At 49.2% G+C, this 16,869-nt stretch overlaps 1 protein-coding gene across 3 annotated transcripts in view; it reads right to left on the bottom strand.

The window, feature by feature from the left end:
* Positions 1–1,599: 1,599 nt before the first annotated feature.
* The window catches only part of ZNF18 (zinc finger protein 18), a 28,331-nt gene continuing 13,061 nt past the window's right edge, over positions 1,600–16,869 (bottom strand). For all 3 annotated transcript variants that reach the window (XM_030295255.2, XM_030295256.1, XM_030295254.1), the window contains exons 3-7: positions 15,556–15,745; positions 15,076–15,155; positions 7,795–7,879; positions 7,094–7,201; positions 1,600–2,901 (exon numbers count right to left, since the gene is read on the bottom strand). In XM_030295255.2, coding sequence (XP_030151115.1) covers positions 2,123–2,901; positions 7,094–7,201; positions 7,795–7,879; positions 15,076–15,155; positions 15,556–15,745 — 1,242 coding nt within the window. In that variant the 3' untranslated portion in view covers positions 1,600–2,122. The remainder of the gene's footprint in view (positions 2,902–7,093; positions 7,202–7,794; positions 7,880–15,075; positions 15,156–15,555; positions 15,746–16,869) is intronic.

Here is a 16,869-nt window from a genome sequence, read left to right on the forward strand (position 1 = left end):
TTCGACTGTGTCTGGTCCCAGCTTTGTGAGCAGAGTCATAAATGATCCTGAAGAGACCAAGAGAAACGAACCACAAACACCTGAGCCCTGATGTAGTTACACGGCACGGTACCCAGTGCTCCGCTCCCAGCTACTCCATAGACCAGCGGCTGTCAGCATCGCCCCAGGGTCAGAGGCTGCATTGTGACCAGTTACTCTGGATCAGGGATCGCCAAATTTTTTCTAGAAAGGGCCACTCGGTAAATGGTCTATGCTTTGCAGGGCATTTTTCTCTGCTGCAATGACTCAACCCAGAACATAAATAAATGGGTGTGGCTGGGCTCCAGTAAAACCATATTTACAAAAACAGATGCTGAGCCACATTTTGCCGATCAGTGATCTAAAGGACAGAGGAAGTACACATAGGACATGTATCCCTTATTAACTCACACATGCATTCAGTAAGTTAAACACTTACCATGTGCTGAGAACACAACCGTGAATGAGATAGGTTGTTTCCCAGCATCTCTATCATCCATCAGATCATTTCAGAGGGACCCATGAAGAAACCCTGTGCCTGCAGCTTTTTAGCCTAAAAGTTTTCTAGATTTTTCTCTGCCACATTTTCGCTGGAATCCCAAAGAGCTCCACTGTTTTAAAGAGCTCTTATAGGAAGGTTTGCTAAGAAGAGTCCAGGAGGGCCCAGTATTCCTTCTGGAATCATTACCGCCCCCCCCCCCATATCCTTGATGAATTAGGATTTACAACAGGGGCCCTTAAACTTGAGCTGGCATCCGAGTTCCCCTGGAGGGCTGGTTAATCTCTCTCAAAAATAAACATTAAAAAAAAAACCTGAAACATAAAATCCCACCACCCTACAAATCTCTGCTGTACCAAATACAAAATCGAACGCTGGTTCCTCCATGATTTTCCTGCTTTCTGCCCTGTGGTTCCTGAACTTCCTAATGAGGGGCCTTCCCCCTCACCTTCATGCGACAAGGGGGTTAAAAATCCCTCTGGAATCCAAGAAATCCAACTTGAGTTTCAATCTGCCGGTTCGTGCCTACAGATCACTGCCCTCCTTCCTGGTCCTCACCAGCAGCAGTAAACTCGGAGCAGGCAAGAGGAGGATGAAGATGGAAGGAAGGTGAAACTCCCACACTATGAGAGCAGGACACTGGGGGGGGGGGGGGGGGGGCGTGTGACTTCGAAGAGGGGACAAGCGGGCAGGTTAGATGTATGTGTCACACCCCTAGACAGAACAGACATTACATCACTACTGACTTCTTCCTAATATCTACTGACAAAATGGGGTAATAAAGGTAATTTGAAAGCACAGAACACTCTGGAAAATTGATAGCCAGGAGAAAGAGGGGCAGGTTGAGGCAGGTGAGCAAGCGGGAGATGAGCTCAGAAGAGACAAAGAATGCCCAGCGCTAACCCAGCTCTCACACCTGGGCACCAGGTTAGCGATTTCCTGTCGCTCTTCCACTGACGGATACACCTGGTAAGTCTGTACGGGATGGTCAGGTGCTCAACTACCGTTCAGGGTGATTCCATGAGAAAATGCACCCTGAGTTACGCTTAGAACACAGGGGACACTTCAGACACAAAGAAAGATACGGGGGAACTCTAAGAAGTTTATTTAGAACGAGAGACACTTGAGGTTAATTTTGCACCCGTGTGGCAAGGAACACACGTGAGCTCACTGGCCCTCTCTGCTGCCCTTCCTGTGACAGAAGGCCTGCTCCCGAACCCCCCTCCTAAACCGCTGATCCCAGGCCCTTCCCAGGAGCCGCCAGGAGCCGCCATGCAGCCAATCCAGTTGAGCTCTCCCCAGACGGCACTTGTAGAACAGGATCTCCAAGTGAACCTTCTTCCCCAAGGGATCCACCGCAAGAGACGAGCTGACGGAGAAAGACCACTCTTTCTCCCGACGCAGAGGCAAGAAATGAAACCCACACGAAATCCAACCCAGAGGCCAACGTGTCCTCCCAGTCCAAAGCCGTGCCCTGGTGACTCTCCTCTCGAATCCATAAAATAACAGAGAGAACAGGGCTGGCCTTTAAGTGATGCGATGTCTCCAGATGGAAGGAAGTATTTTTAAATGGCCCAGAGATAGAAATGGGCTCAGGGAGCTTGGCTACTGAAAGGGCTTCTTTCCTAAGTGGGATCTTTGATGTTTATCGAGGCTCGAGCTCCAGCTGAAACTCTTCCCGCAGCGGGGACACTTGTACGGTTTCTCTCCTGTGTGCACTCTCTGATGCCTGTTAAAGTTTGACCTCTGAATAAAACTCTTCTCGCAGATGGGACATTTGTAGGGCTTCTCTCCCGTGTGGATCTTCTCGTGGTGACGCAGTCCCGAGAAGTCGCTGAAGCCTTTGCCACAGTGGCCACATTTACAGGGCTTCTCCCCCGTGTGGATTCTCTGGTGCTTCACAAAGTCTGAACTCCGCAGAAAGGCTTTTTTGCAGGTGGGGCACTGGAAGTATGTCTCTCCAGTGTGAGTTCTCTGGTGAAAAACAAGCTGAGAATTCCTGTAAAAGCTTTTCCCACACTCCCTGCAGGTGGGGAGTTTTTGGGCCATGGGGGCCCTCGGCTGCCCCTTCGGGGAGGCATCTCTCTTCTCCTCCAGCCACAGCAGGGACAGTTCTTCTGGACGGGGACTGGCCACATGCTGTTTCCCAGAATTCCTCTCTTGAGGAGAGAGCTGGCCCACCGGCCCCTCACCCTGCAGGTCTCCCGGGGCCTCGGGGCGACTGTCCACTTCTCCAAAGCATCTCGGTGCATCCTCACCGAAGAGGCCGCTCAAGGAGGCCTGGGCAGGCACCTCCCCTGAGGCGTGGCAGGAGACGTCGGAAGGCTCCTGGCCCCTGCAATTTTCCAAATTCAGGTTCTCTTTGTCATTCTCTTGCCTGTCTCCTGGAAGAAGAAAGAAGATTTGAAATCGTTCCATCAGTGCTGTGCCCTGTTTTCTAACCCCTACGTCAAGAAAAAGGTCCTCGGAAAACATGAATTCTCCTTATCAAGAAGGCGTCAGTGAGTGAGGAAGGAAGACACCATCCGGCCTGGGCGACCGGACACTCACTGCACTCATGCTGGGGTCCGGGCTCAGTGTCCAGCTCCAGAGCCGAGAACCTCACAGGGCAGACGGAGCGCACAGAGGGCTCTGCTGACCGCCCCGGCCCCCCATAAACGAGCGGCGTGCATTTCTTAAGGCCCAGGAAAAACAAGTGTATTATGTAAGGGCGTTACTTTGCAAAACGATTTGTTTTTATCTGATTACATCTAAAGCACTAAAAGCAATTTGGAGAGAAAAACATAAAGAAGAAAAGCAAATCGACCTCAATCACACCATCCAGAGGTAGCAACCATGATTATGTATTTCCTTCTGGTCTTTGTTTAGTCTTTACCTATGTATGTATGTGTGCTTTTTTGGGGGGCGGGGTGGGGAGGACTCACAGTTTGTGAGTTCGAGCCCCGTGTCGGGCTCTGTGCTGACAGCTTGGAGCCTGGAGCCTGTTCCGGATTCTGTCTCCCTTTCTCTCTGCCCCGCCCCTGCTCACACTCTGTCTCTGTCTCTCTCAAAAATAAAAGTTAAAAAAAAAAAAAAAATTAAAAAAATTTTCTTTTGCTCATACCTTAAGTTTTTGGTTGCTACCACTAAATGATACGTAAAGATTTTTATTCTGGTGGTAGAATATGTTTTCCAACTTTTATACGTTATTTCTGTAGACCTAAGGAAGCTATTCACCTTTCTCTTTTCTGCATCAGTGCCTTCAAATTATCTGCTAGAGCCCCAGGAATCTGCTAAAGAGTTAGATCTGACTTAATTCACAAAGTCTTAGGACACACCCCTCTCAGATGACAAATGCACTTTCTCTGTTCTTTAAAGTGACAAAGGTACTTTCTCTTGTCTTTAAAGGAGACTTTATGAATATCATTTGAAAGCTGAATAATGATCTATTGTAGAGACGTCACCATGAACACATAATAGCAAACACATGATTTACTGAAGGATTTTACTACTCTGGACACCGAAGCTATTTGTTGTGGGTTTGCTACTATAACGCTGTGCTTTTTCTTCATATATCTTTGCCCACATTTCTGTCCATTTTGGGTTCCCTGCAGGGTTATTACCATGTCAGCAGGCGCGAACATTGATACTGAGGCTCCTGACACTGGCTGGCGAATCAATCTCCAGGACTGTGCCACCCCCCAGTATGACCAGCTGGGCTAAGCAAAGGACAGTGTTCGGGCCTTAAGTACTGAGTATTTGTAAAATATTGGCCTTCTCTGAGGGGCGCCTGGGTGGCTCAGTTGGTTAAGCATCCGACTTTGGCTCAGGTCATGATCCCATGGTTCATGGGTTCGAGCCCCGTGTCAGGCTCTGTGCTGACAGCTCGGAGCCTGAAGCCTGCTTCGGATTCTGTCTCCCTCTCTCTCTGCCCTTCCCCTGCTCACTGTCTGTCCGTCTCTCAGAAATAAATGTTTAAAAAAAAAATTTTTTTTTTTTAATATTGGCCTTTGAAACCAGTGAAAACATAGTTTCTCACTGTTATAAATTTTAACACCTTTGTTATTAAAGGATGAATTTTTTCACATTTAAGAGCTACGTTTCGTAAAGACTGCTGCCCATTCTTTCATTGAGAAAGTCATTTTTTTCTTTCTTATTATCCTGCATTAACTCTCACCATGTTAAGAAAAATACTCATTTAGGGGCGCTTGGGTGGCTCAGTCTATTGAGCGTCTGACTTCAGCTTGGATCACAATCTCGCAGTTTGTGAGCTGGGGCCCCGCATAGGGCTCTCTACTGTCAGCATGGAGCCCAACTCAGATCCTCTGTCCCCTGACTCTCTCTGCCCCTCCCCTACTTGCGCTCTCTCTCTCAAAAATATACAGAAAGAAAGAAAGAAAGAAAGAAAGAAAGAAAGAAAGAAAGAAAGAAAGAAGAAAGGAAAGAAAGATAATCATTTATCTGTCATTTTCATGAACAATGTTTTTCACCAATACCTGAATTTTGTTTGTGGCCATTTATGTATATGTGTAAGTTGTGGGGGTTTTCTTAATTTTAAGTATACTCAAGTCTATTTTTTTTTCCTAACATTTATTTATTTTTGAGAGAGACAGAGCACAAGTACAACCGGGGCAGAGAGAGAGGGAGGCACAGAATCTGAAGCAGGCTCCAGGCTCCGAGCTGTCACAGCACAGAGCCCGACGCAGGGCTCGAACCCATGAACTGTGAGACCATGACCCGAGGTGAAGTCGGACACTCAACCGACTGAGCCACCCACGCGCCCCAGTGTACTCAAGTCTATTCATCTTTTCCCTAATGGTTTTCCTCCATGGCTTTTATACTGATAAAACCTTCCCCGCCCAGACAGTGAGTCAAACAGTCACCCGTTTCCTTCCTTATTATTATGTTCCTATTTTATCTTTTTCATCTATTTCCAACTTATTTTGGTGTATGACATTCATCACATTTAAACCGATGCCTCTTCCCAAAGAATGCTGTTCACGGAAGAACACCTCATCCACAGACCCTCGTGGCCTCTTCCTTGGTCTCACATCAAATTCTTGCCCAGGGGCGCCTGGGTGGCTCAGTCGGTTGAGCGTCCGACTTCGGCTCAGGTCATGATCTCGCGGTCTGTGAGTTCGAGCCCCGCGTTGGGCTCTGTGCTGACAGCTCGGAGCCTGGAGCCTGCTTCCGATTCTGTGTCTCCCTCTCTCTCTGCCCCTCCCCCGCTCATGCTCTGTCTCTCTCTGTCTCAAAAATAAATAATAAAACATTTCAAAAAATTTTAAAAAAGAAATATGTTTTTATTGGGGCGCCTGGGTGGCCCAGTCAGTTAAGCATCCAACTTCAGATCAGGTCATGAGTCACAGTTTGTGGGTTCGAGTCCCACACCGGGCTCTGTACTGATAGCTTGGAGCCTGGAGCCTGTTTCTGAGTCTGTGTCTCCCTCTCTCTCTGCCCCTCCCCAACTTGTGCTCTGTCTCTGTCTCTGTCTCTGTCTCTCTCTCCCTCTCAGAAATAAACAAACATTAACAAGGATTTTTAAATTAAAAAAAAGAAGTATGTTTATATTGAAATATGGAACATACACACATACTTAGAGCAAAAATTTCCTAAAATATTACCCACCCTGATATTTTCTGATATTCTCCATTCAATCTTATCACTGCAGTTTTTTTAAATTCTGGATACAACCCACAACAGGATTTCACACTACACTGATTGGTCAGGAAATGCAGTTTGAGAAACCCTGCTCCAAAGGAATCCTTGTGAGAACAGTATTAGGATAAACATATTGGTTAAAATTAAAATCGTACATTTCACATGAAGCTTGCTGTCTCTTAGTGTGTTAGTTGGCAAAGGGAAATAGTTGGATCCCACTAGAAAGGATCACTTTCCATACACTTCTCATCCCTGGTCCTTTTCTTCCTCCACAGTTCTGGGATCTTCTGTACATGGCGAAGTGTATGTTGAGGGGGGCCGGGGGTGCAGGTATGTGTGGACGCGAGGCGTTACACCCGCAACGCTTTAAACAGAGTGCAGGAAACAAAGGGTGATGGCTGCATGACCACAGAAGAAGTTCACATATTTCCCCGCCTCCTGTCTTAGAATACATGATTTACAGGAAGTGTTTGTTGTTGCTGCTGTTTCGAGGAAGTCAGGTGCCTGGAGATTAGTTAAATGTGTTTTTCTGTCAGTTTGTCTTATTCAGTCTTCACTTCACTGCAACAATTACGAAAACCAGAAGGGTCAGGAAGAGTGATTGCCTACTGCTGTTCCATAACCTTTCTAGAAAGGAATTCTATCTGTGTCGGTATCAGTCTGTACTAACCCTAACTTGCTCTGAGGAAGCAAGCAGTCACGGCAGACAAGCCCGAAGGCAGCGGGTCCGATGTGTGGTCTCTGTTCCACGATCACGTATGTATGTTCCAGCAGCCCGTGCACCAGAGATGAGGAGACCCAACCTCGGGACTCACACTGGACTGACCAGATCGTGGCTGGTTACAGACAATGTCACAGACCTCAGGTCCTTGTACCCCCCTCCGATTTAATGACAGGAGGTCAGGAGGGGCTCGGCCCCAGTGAACGACCACTCACCTAGGCAGGCGGGCCTCGGGATCTTCTCACTAAGGTGAGGGTGCCGCCCGGCAGGCTCTTCCCCATACTCCGTTGGACCAGTCGGATCAGGCTTGGAACTGGAAATGCCTGGTACACAGAGGGACGACATGAAGCCCAGGTGAATGGGGAGAACTAGGGACCAGTCTGGGTCTGTCAAAGGCACAACCTGAGTGCGAAGAGGAAATAGGAAGGATCTGGGGACCACTTAAAAAACCTTCTCTTAGAAGGCTACTGGGAGCTTCTCAGACACCAGTACTCATGACGTGACCAGGATGTATGGTGAGGGTCACAAGGTGACCGGAAGGGCCCGCCTGCACACCAAGGCTCGCGTTTGGGCGAGCCGCTGCTTCTTGGCCCAGTGGGGCTTAGTGGCACAGAGCAGGGACTCAGACACACCGAGTTCCATCGTTCACTCAGCACTTACAAGGAACGTGACAGGAGCTGACGCTCACTCTCGTCATCCTTCCCACGGGAACACCATCCCCGACCTCGTACATTTAAGGAGTAACCACGCATAATGCAGCCGTGACAGTTCCGGGCACACAGACCCTGCTATCCCCAGTTCCCAGACATGTCCCCAGTGCCCCCTTCCCCCGAAGAACTTCCATGGAAGCAGCTCTCTCTAACGGACACAGAAAATGTTTAACGTCTGCTCCCGCCGGACTGGCCCGCACCCTCACCTCCGGAGACCATCTTCCCATAGGTCTCCAGCATGAGATCCCAGTACTGCTCCTTCTGGACGGACTCCAGGTGCCTCCACGGCTCCTAGAAAACATGCGATGACATGACTCCAATGCACGTTTCTGAACCCAGCCTTCCCTCCCTGTAGGAAAGTGGAGGAAAACAGGCCTATGCCCTCGCCGCCTGGCCATCAGATGATCTAAGGAATCACAGGAGGTAGTTCAAGGGAAGAGGCCAAGGGGAAAACAACAGTCTCCACGTCAGTATTTCTTGCCCTGGTTAGAATACATCTAGATTAAGGGGCGCCTGGGTGGCGCAGTCGGTTAAGCGTCCGACTTCAGCCAGGTCACGATCTCGCGGTCCGTGAGTTCGAGCCCCGCGTCAGGCTCTGGGCTGATGGCTCGGAGCCTGGAGCCTGTTTCCGATTCTGTGTCTCCCTCTCTCTCTGCCCCTCCCCTGTTCATGCTCTGTCTCTCTCTGTCCCAAAAATAAATAAAAAAACGTTGAAAAAAAAATTTTTTTAAAAAGAATACATCTAGATTTTAAGTGCTGGCTTTTTGGTTGCACATACTTAAGAGTCAAGAACACAGAGAGAAGGCAAAAGCTTCTTCTACCCTGTCCTTCTGTCTTTCTTTCTTTTTTAAAATATTTATTTTGACAGAGAGAGAGAGAGAGAGAGAGAGAGAGAGAGAGAGAGAGAGAATACACAGGAGAAGCAGAGGGAGAGGGAGAGAGAGAATCCCAAACACACTCTACACTGTCAGCCTGGAGCTCGATGAGGAGCTTGATCTCACCAATTGTGAGATGATGACCTGAGCTGAGATCACGAGTTGGATGCTGGGGGAACCTGGGTGGCTGAGTCAGTTAAGAAACTGACTCCAGCTCAGGTCACGGTCTTGCAGTTCGTGAGTTCGAGCCCCACATCGGGCTCTCTGCTGTCAGTGTGGAGCCCACTTTGTATCCTCTGTCTCCCTCTCTTTGTCCCTCTGCTGTTCACTCTCTCTCTCTCTCTCAAAAATAAAGATTAAAAAAAAAAGTTGGATGCTTCCCCCACTGAGCCCTCAAGCACCCCTTATTTTTTTTAACTCAATGCTTATAATAGAGGTCTTTGAACAGTTGGAATCTGATACTCCCAATATTTCATTAAAATCTGGAAATTCATGGGGCACCTGGGGGGGCTCGGTCGGTTAAGCGTCTGAGTTTGGCTCAGGTCACGATCTCGCGTTTCGTGGGTTCGAGCCCCGCCTCAGGCTCTGTGCTGACAGCTCGGGGCCTGGAGCCTGCTCCCGATTCTGTGTCTCCCTCTCTCTGCCCCACCCCTGTTCTCACTCTGTCTCTCTCTCTCTCAAAAATAAACATTAAAAAATTTTTTTAAATTCTGGAAATTCAAGAGGGAAAAGGAATTAAAAGGGAATTTGTTAGAAAACCACACGCGAGTCAGCAAAAAGGTGGGAAGTGCCCACAAGGAAGTCGGATGCATCCTAGTCTCTCTGAAACAGATCAGTGGATTCAGACCAGAGACAGAGGGCTGCCTCCGTGCACACGTGGAGCCTCCCCAACAGTTCTGAGTTTACAGCCTGACGTTAGACCGGTTTTCCTCCCACTCAGTGGAAAATCGATGGGTTCTCTGGAGCAAGGTGTGCCTCAATTATCCCCCAAAACATGCCCTTCTTCTCTTGTGAAACTGGAGGCTAGAGCCTCAAACCTGGAAACGCTGCCCAGCTGGAGTCCACGTCTGTGGATTCAAATCCCCATCTCCCCACCGAGGAGCGGAGCGCTGGAGACCCAGTCTGGACGGCGGAGTGATCAACAGCACGGTCCCGGCTGTAAACTCTACCTGTGTGACTCAACCGGGCCGGGTTTTTGAGTCCCGGCCCTGCCACTTCTACCTGCGTGACCCTCAGCAAGAGACACCACCTTTCTGAGCCTCTGTTCTCACTTGGTGGTGGGATAACACTCACACCCTGATTGACAGAAATAACGCAGGCATCCCCTGTCTTCACAGCACGCTCTAGTTTTCAGTCCTGGCATTCACCGGCCTAGCGAACACGTAGGTGTTCGGAGATGCACGCACACAGGTGTTTGGCTAAGAGCTGCCCCCGTTAGCACGTGAGCTCCAGTGTGTACTTTGTCAGGCCCCGAGACGATGCCCAGGACAGAGCAGGCTCTCGGTGCATGCTGTCTGGGGGAAATAAAGCCCTCGGCAAATAACTCCTCGGAAATCACGCCTGTAGTAGCGTTATTCTATGTGCGGCCTACGGGACACCCGGTCTCCCACGCTCACCAGGGTTTGCAGAGAAAACGAAGGGATGCTGTACTCTTTCAGGAACCCCAAAGTTGATAACCACCCACTATTATGAATAGCCAGGCTACAGGGAGCAAACATGAGGAGGGCGAATAAGAAAATGAGATATTCTCAGGGCACGAGGTATGCTCAGGGAAGCCATTCTCAGTCCTAGGTCAAGTCTGCCTAACAGCATATCAAAGGGAAGCAGAAAGGTCTGAAAAAGCATGATTTACCCAAAAGTCTGCAATTAGCAGATACTAAGCAAAAATTTTAAAAAGAAAACACGGGGTTGGATTTTTTTTTAGGATAAAAATGCAAAAAGTGACTTAAATGTATTTCACGATATACTTAAGCATTAACTATAACCACATTTTATTTTAATTTTAATTTAAAATTTTCTACTTTGGGGGCGCCTGGGTGGCTCAGTCAGTTGAGCGTCCAACTCCTGATTTCGGCTCAGGTCAGGATCTCACGGTTCGTGAGATCGAGCCCCACATCGGACTCCATACTGACAGAGCGGAGCCTGCTTGGGGTTCTCTCTCTCTCCCTCTCTCTATGCCCGTCCCCCGTGCGCTCTCTCTCTCTCAAAATAAATAAATAACCTTTAAAAGATAAAATAAAATGTTCAGTTTTGAAAGGAGCTCGTAGAACTGTGAGCTTATTGTGTTAATCTGTGAATGAAGCTACCTTCACAACCTCCGGAGAAGAACAGGTTTGAGCAAACACTGCTGAATAGGGGACCCCTCACGCTTCACGTGAATCTGATGCAAAACTATGGAATCTGATGCAAAACTGCCCTTGATTTTGTGTGGAGACAGCGCCACCTTGTGGGTTTGTGAGACGCTGCCACAGCTGACCCGCACACAGCTCCCCCTGCACTGTGTTCCTCTCCCGAAATCTGAAGACGCAGGAATGTGAGTAAAAGCATCCCCGAGTCTGCGTGAGGCTCTAACTCACTCCTGGTTTCTAACGATGAAACTGCGTGGGGATGCTATCTCATTATTCTGGCATTATTCACGAGGCTCCTAACCTATAAAGGAGATTCGAGGGAGTGATTACATCTATTGCGAGATCCCCTGCACGTAACAAAGCGTCCGCTAAATATCAAGCCCCTTCTGGAGGTGCACATGGCCCTTGTTATAGTTGGGAGCAGGGATGCTGGAACCGGTTAAGAATGACTTTTGTTTGTCTGGATCGAGGGGCTGTTAATCAGTTATCTGCTAAATACAGGGAAATGCACACAGATACAGGCATGGCTCATGCCAGTGAACATTTTTTTTAGCCATTTGATTCGAGCTATCCAGAACAAGTCACGGTCAATGTTGCTACGTAATGTTTCATTAATGCTTAATTCTACCAGCTAAAAGATGTTCATAAATTGTACAGACCTCTCATAGGAACACTCTGTACTTACTACAGAAGCAACAGTAATAATCCTCACATCTGCTTGAAATATTTCACAGAATACCCAAATCTTTTGCACTACAAAACCTAACAATTTAGTTTCTAGGTACCTTGAAAGTGGGAAGACAGGTACTCCTGAGTCACTAAAAAGGTCTGTCCCTCTCCTGCCCTCTCCCATCCCTCTCCCAGGGTGAACTGTGAAGTTCGTATTCTGGTTTCTACATCCCTGAGCCTGGAAATCTGAAGCTCCCACCGGGCTTGGGCAGCACATCACCACCACCTACTGGCCTCCCTGCCTCTACCTTCTCTAGAGAACCGCAGAGTTCCCCGAAGGCTTGAAACAACGCTTCGATCAAGGAGTACGGGTTCCAGAAAAACTTTATTTTTTAAATAATTTTGTAGTGTTTTTTAAATTTTTTTAAATCTTTATTTAAAATTTGAGAGAGAGACAGACAGACAGGCAGTGTGATTAGGAGAGGGGCGGTTAGAGATGGGGACAGAATCCAAAGCAGGCTCCAGGCTCTGAGCTGTCAGCACAGAGGGCTCCAGGCACAGCACCCATGAAACCGCGAGATCATAACCTGAGCCGAAGTCAGACACTTAACCGACTGAGCCACCAAGGTGCCCCCAGAAAAACTTTATTTTTATCAAATGCAACTTTTCAGAATTGTTAACTACATACTCAAAATAAACCTGTTCCCCAAGTTGTTTTCGGATAGAGTAACAGAGACCAGATTTACTTTCCCTCCTGAAACAACTGGAAAAGGAGACAAAATATAGGAAACAACGGTTTGGGGACACCACCTGCCAGGTAGAGCAGAGCAGAGCTCCCTGAAAGAGAGGAGACGAATGAGGTGAGCCCTGCACCGGCCGAACGCACCACCTGGAGACAACAGCCCGGAAGCACAGGCAGGGGGGCCAGGCTGAGTCAGGCGGCCCCCTCCCCCTAGAGTTGGCAGAAGTTGCTCAGGGTCTGGGAAGGCGAAGGCAGCCAGAGTCAGCAGGGCAGCAGACCAGAGTGGGTAGCTGAACGGAGAGAAGGCTCCAGAGATCTCCAAGGGGTCCCCCTCGGGTCTGGGAAGGCGCCTCCAGGAGAAGCAGAGCAAACAGAGCTGGCGGTAGGTACTTCCTTCCAGCCAGAGTGGAAAACCTCATACATCAAGCAGCATCAGGTACGATACACAGAAGGGTCTTGCCTCGGTGGTGGGAGACATTAGCCCAGACTAAAGACTTCTCTGGTGCCATAAAACTACGTCCAAGCAACTCAGTCACATCCCAGAGCAAAGCTCTAGAACATTTACAGGGGGGCACCTGGGTGCTTCAGTTGGTTAAGCATCCAACTCTTGACTCGGCTCAGGTCATGATCTCACGGTTCGTGGGTTCGAGCCCCAAGTCAAGCTCCACGCTGATAGTACAGAGCCTGTTTGGGATTCTGTCTCCCTCTGCCCCTCTCCTCTGCTCATGCACTCTCTCTCTTTCAAAATAAATAAACGGGGCGCCTGGGTGACTCAGTCAGTGAAGTGTCCAACTCTTGATTTGGCTCAGGTCATGATCTTACAGTTCATGAGTTCGAGGCCCAAGTCTGGATCTGTGCTGATTGCGTGGAGCCTACTTGGGACTCTCGCTCCCCCCCTCTCTGCCCCTCCCTCACTCGTGCACATGCTTGCTCTCTCTTGCTCTCAAGAATCAATAAATAAATATTTTAAAAAATAAAAAGGGGTGCCTGGATGGTTCAGTTGGTTGAGGGTCCAACTTTGACCCAGGTCATGATCTCACAGTTTGTGGGTCTGAGCCCTGCATCAGGCTCTGTGTTGACAGCTTAGAGCCTGGAGCCTGCTTCAGATTCTGTGTCTCCCTTTCGCTCTGCCCCTTCCCTGCTCACACTCTGTCTCTCTCAAAAATAAACATTAAAAAAATTTTTAGTAAAAATAAAATAAACAAACATTAAAAAAAAAAAAAAGAACTTTTATAGGAATGCCAAAATACTCGGCACCCAACAAAGTAAAATTCACGTCTGACATCCAATCAAAGGTTGCTGGGCATGGTAAGTAGCAGGAAAACACCTCACAATGAGATCAATCAATCCATCAAAACTGACTCAGAAATGACACAGGTGATAGATTAGCAGACAAGGACATTAAAATAGACATCATAGGGGCGCCTGGGTGGCTCAGTCGGTTAAGTGTCCGACGTCGGCTCAGGTCATGATCTCACGGTTCGTGGGTTCGAGCCCCGCGTCGGGCTCTGTGCTGACAGCCTGGAGCCTGCTTCAGATTCTGTGACTCCCTCTCTCTCTGCCTCTCCCCCACTCACACTCTGTCTCTGTCTCTCTCAAAAATAAGTAAAACGTTAAAAAAAAATTTTTTTTTAAACAGACATTATAGCCATATTCCATACAGTCAAGAAAATGTAGGAACAACAGAACATGTTAAGTACAGATGTGAAAAATATAATGAAGCCCCAATTCAAACTTCTAGAGATGAAAAAGACATTTGAGATGAAAAATACACTGGATGGGATTAACAACGGATCAGACAAAGCAGAAGAGAAGATTAGTGAACTTGAAGACACATGAACAGGGAGTATCCAAAATGAAACAGAGATTTTTTTTTTTTTAAATAAGACAGAAAGCATCAATAAAGCTCTGGGACAACCTGGAGAGCTCTAATGAACGTACACACGTTATCCTCACACAGAGCCCACGTGGGGGTTATTCTCAAAATCCACAAAGAAGTGGAGAAAGAAGGGAGACAGAAGATGGTCGAAGAGATACTGGTCAAGATTTTCCAAATTTGACGAAAACTATAAACCCACAGATCCAAGAACCCCACACGAAGAAAATGAGTCCTAGGCCATCCATCGTAGTCAAACCGTTAAAAACCACTGAGAAAATATCAAAAGAAGCAAGAAAAATATATTACGTGCAGAAGAACGAAGTTAAGAGTACAGAGGACATGACTCCATTTCACACCCAATTCTAGAAAATGCAAGCTAATGTATGGTGACAGAAAGCTCAGTGCCAGCCTTGGGATCTCAGCACTGGGGGCGGTGGGGGGGCAGGTGGGAGGGGTCACAAAGGGGCAAAAGGAAACCGTGGGCGTAACAGGGATGTTTATCAACCTGATTGTGAACATGGTTTCACACGCGTGTATACGTGTCAAGAAACTTACCAAACCGTATGCTTGAAATATGTGCGGTTTACTGTTTGTCCACCACACCTCCCTAAAGCTGGGGGAGGTCGCCTGGCCCACATGACCCGTAACCATTCAAACTCTCAAACTGACTCCCGTGGGGGCTGGCCGAGACCGGGAAATAGAGTCTTTTCTCCGCACGACCCCAAGAGCAGGAGCAGGACAAACAAGAGGGAAGCTTCACAGCCACTTCCTCCAGGAAGAATGGGTCCAGATTCCGTTATCAAGGTGACGATCACCCAGCCTTCTGCCTCAAGAGAAATACTGGGACTCGGGCTTCGTTCCACGTGCCTGTTGTTGCCCTGCCAGCCGTCCTCTCTCCTTCTGACAGCACGTCCCCTTTCCACACTCCCGCTGGAGCCCCGGACGGGGTAAGACAAGCAGGGAAGCCGGCTCACCTGAGGTGCTGCTTGGAGCACGGAGGCCGTGAAGTCCTGGTCTCCGACGAGCCTTTCGTCCAGGGCGGCAGCGGCCAGCGCTGAAGCGAGGAACAGAAAGTTGGAAGGCTCTAGATGTCGTCGCAAACCACTCCCCAGAGGGCACCGATGCAATCGGTCGGTGCACGTCAGAAGCGATGCCCGTCCCTCCCTCGCCGACCAGCCCCAGCTCGCTCCAGCCTTCCCAACAGTCTCATCCACAGTTTCCTCCTCCTTCCTCAGAACCAAAATTCACGTGGTCTGGCCCAGCCACAGAGGAGATTCACGGACCAGAGCTCCCCCTCAGAGGGATTCGGTTAAGTCCACTCCGTTTCCAGACTTTCCAGAGATACCCTGATCCGAGCAGCGTATCATTTTCCACTCGGTCTTAGGCCCACTAACCACGGCCCCCAGATTTCCCCCAGAACTCACCACATGCCACCGCGAGGAAGCGCCCCTCACCTAATTCCTGCTCCATGTCAGACTCCTCTTTCACAGCACGGCTCGGCGGCTCCCCAGGCCTGGAGGGGGAGGCCCGAGGTCCCAGCTCCTGAGACGCCATTTCAAGATGGCGCCCCGCTCCCCCCACGCGGCAGCTTGCGGGGTCCGTCTTCTCCGATAGGATTTCTTGTCCCAGAACTTGGATGCTGATCTAGAGACCACACGGAATTAGTTACTGAAGGATCCAGAATGAGGGGTTCTGAAAGAAACACAGCTAATGCTCCATAACAGACCACAGGGCGGTCCTCGGGGACATGGAACAGGGAAAGAGGCACACGAGCGTTTCCGTCTGGACCAGCAGGAAGCTGTGAGGAAAACGACCTGAGGGGAGGCCGAAAGCAGACGCCTGAATCAGGCGTGGGAGGTCTTCAAGGCACGCCACGGAGGGGCGCCTGGGTGGCTCAGTCGGCTAAGCGTCCGACTTCAGCTCAGGTCGTGACCTCGCAGTCTGTGAGTTCGAGCCCCGCGTCGGGCTCTGTGCTGATGCCTCGGAGCCTGGGGCTTGCTTCGGATTCTGTGTCTCCCTGTTTGTCTGCTCCTCCCCTGCTTGCACTCTGTCTGTCTCTCTCTCTCTCTCTCTCTCTCTCTCTCTCTCTCTCTCAAAAATAAATAAACGTTAAAAAAATTTAAGAAAAAATAAAGGCAAAGTTCATCGACAATGTGTTTCTACTGGATAGTCTCCAGCAGTGAAAACTCAGGTATCCTTTGTACAACTTCCTGGACACTTGAGTCTAAAGATGGACAGAGACAAGAGGCTTTGGCCTCTGTTTGTAATGGTCAGAGTCCCAGGGAGCCTTAGAATTAGGGGAGACACGGGGACACACTGGGGCGATAGAATAAGAAACATGGATCTCGTCTCTGTCCCAGGTTCCTGGCACAGAGTTGCTAAAACCCTTGGAATTGCCCTAAAGGAAGGGAGTGACAGGAGCAGTTCTGTTATTCGTGATGAGCCCCTTTCAATCACGCCTGAGTCGAGGCTGAGCAGGGGACGCTTGGTGGGCCCCCAGAGAGCTTCAGGACGGAGGCTGGTCATCAGAGATGCCCACCGGCTGATCGGAGGATTGACCTCACAGCCCCAACCCTCAACCTCTGAGGAAGGGAGAGGGGCCGGAGGTTTTCGGCCACCCATGGCCAATGACTAATCTCTCATGCCTAAGTAACGAAGCCTCCGCCAGGCTCCCCCAATGATGGGGTCTGGGGAGCCTCTAGGCTGGTGAGCACACAGCGGTACCGGGCGCACGGCATGCCGGGAGAGGCCGCGGAGGCCCCACAATC

The sequence above is a fragment of the Lynx canadensis genome, chromosome E1 (assembly GCF_007474595.2).
Source record: "Lynx canadensis isolate LIC74 chromosome E1, mLynCan4.pri.v2, whole genome shotgun sequence".
NCBI lineage: Eukaryota > Metazoa > Chordata > Mammalia > Carnivora > Felidae > Lynx > Lynx canadensis.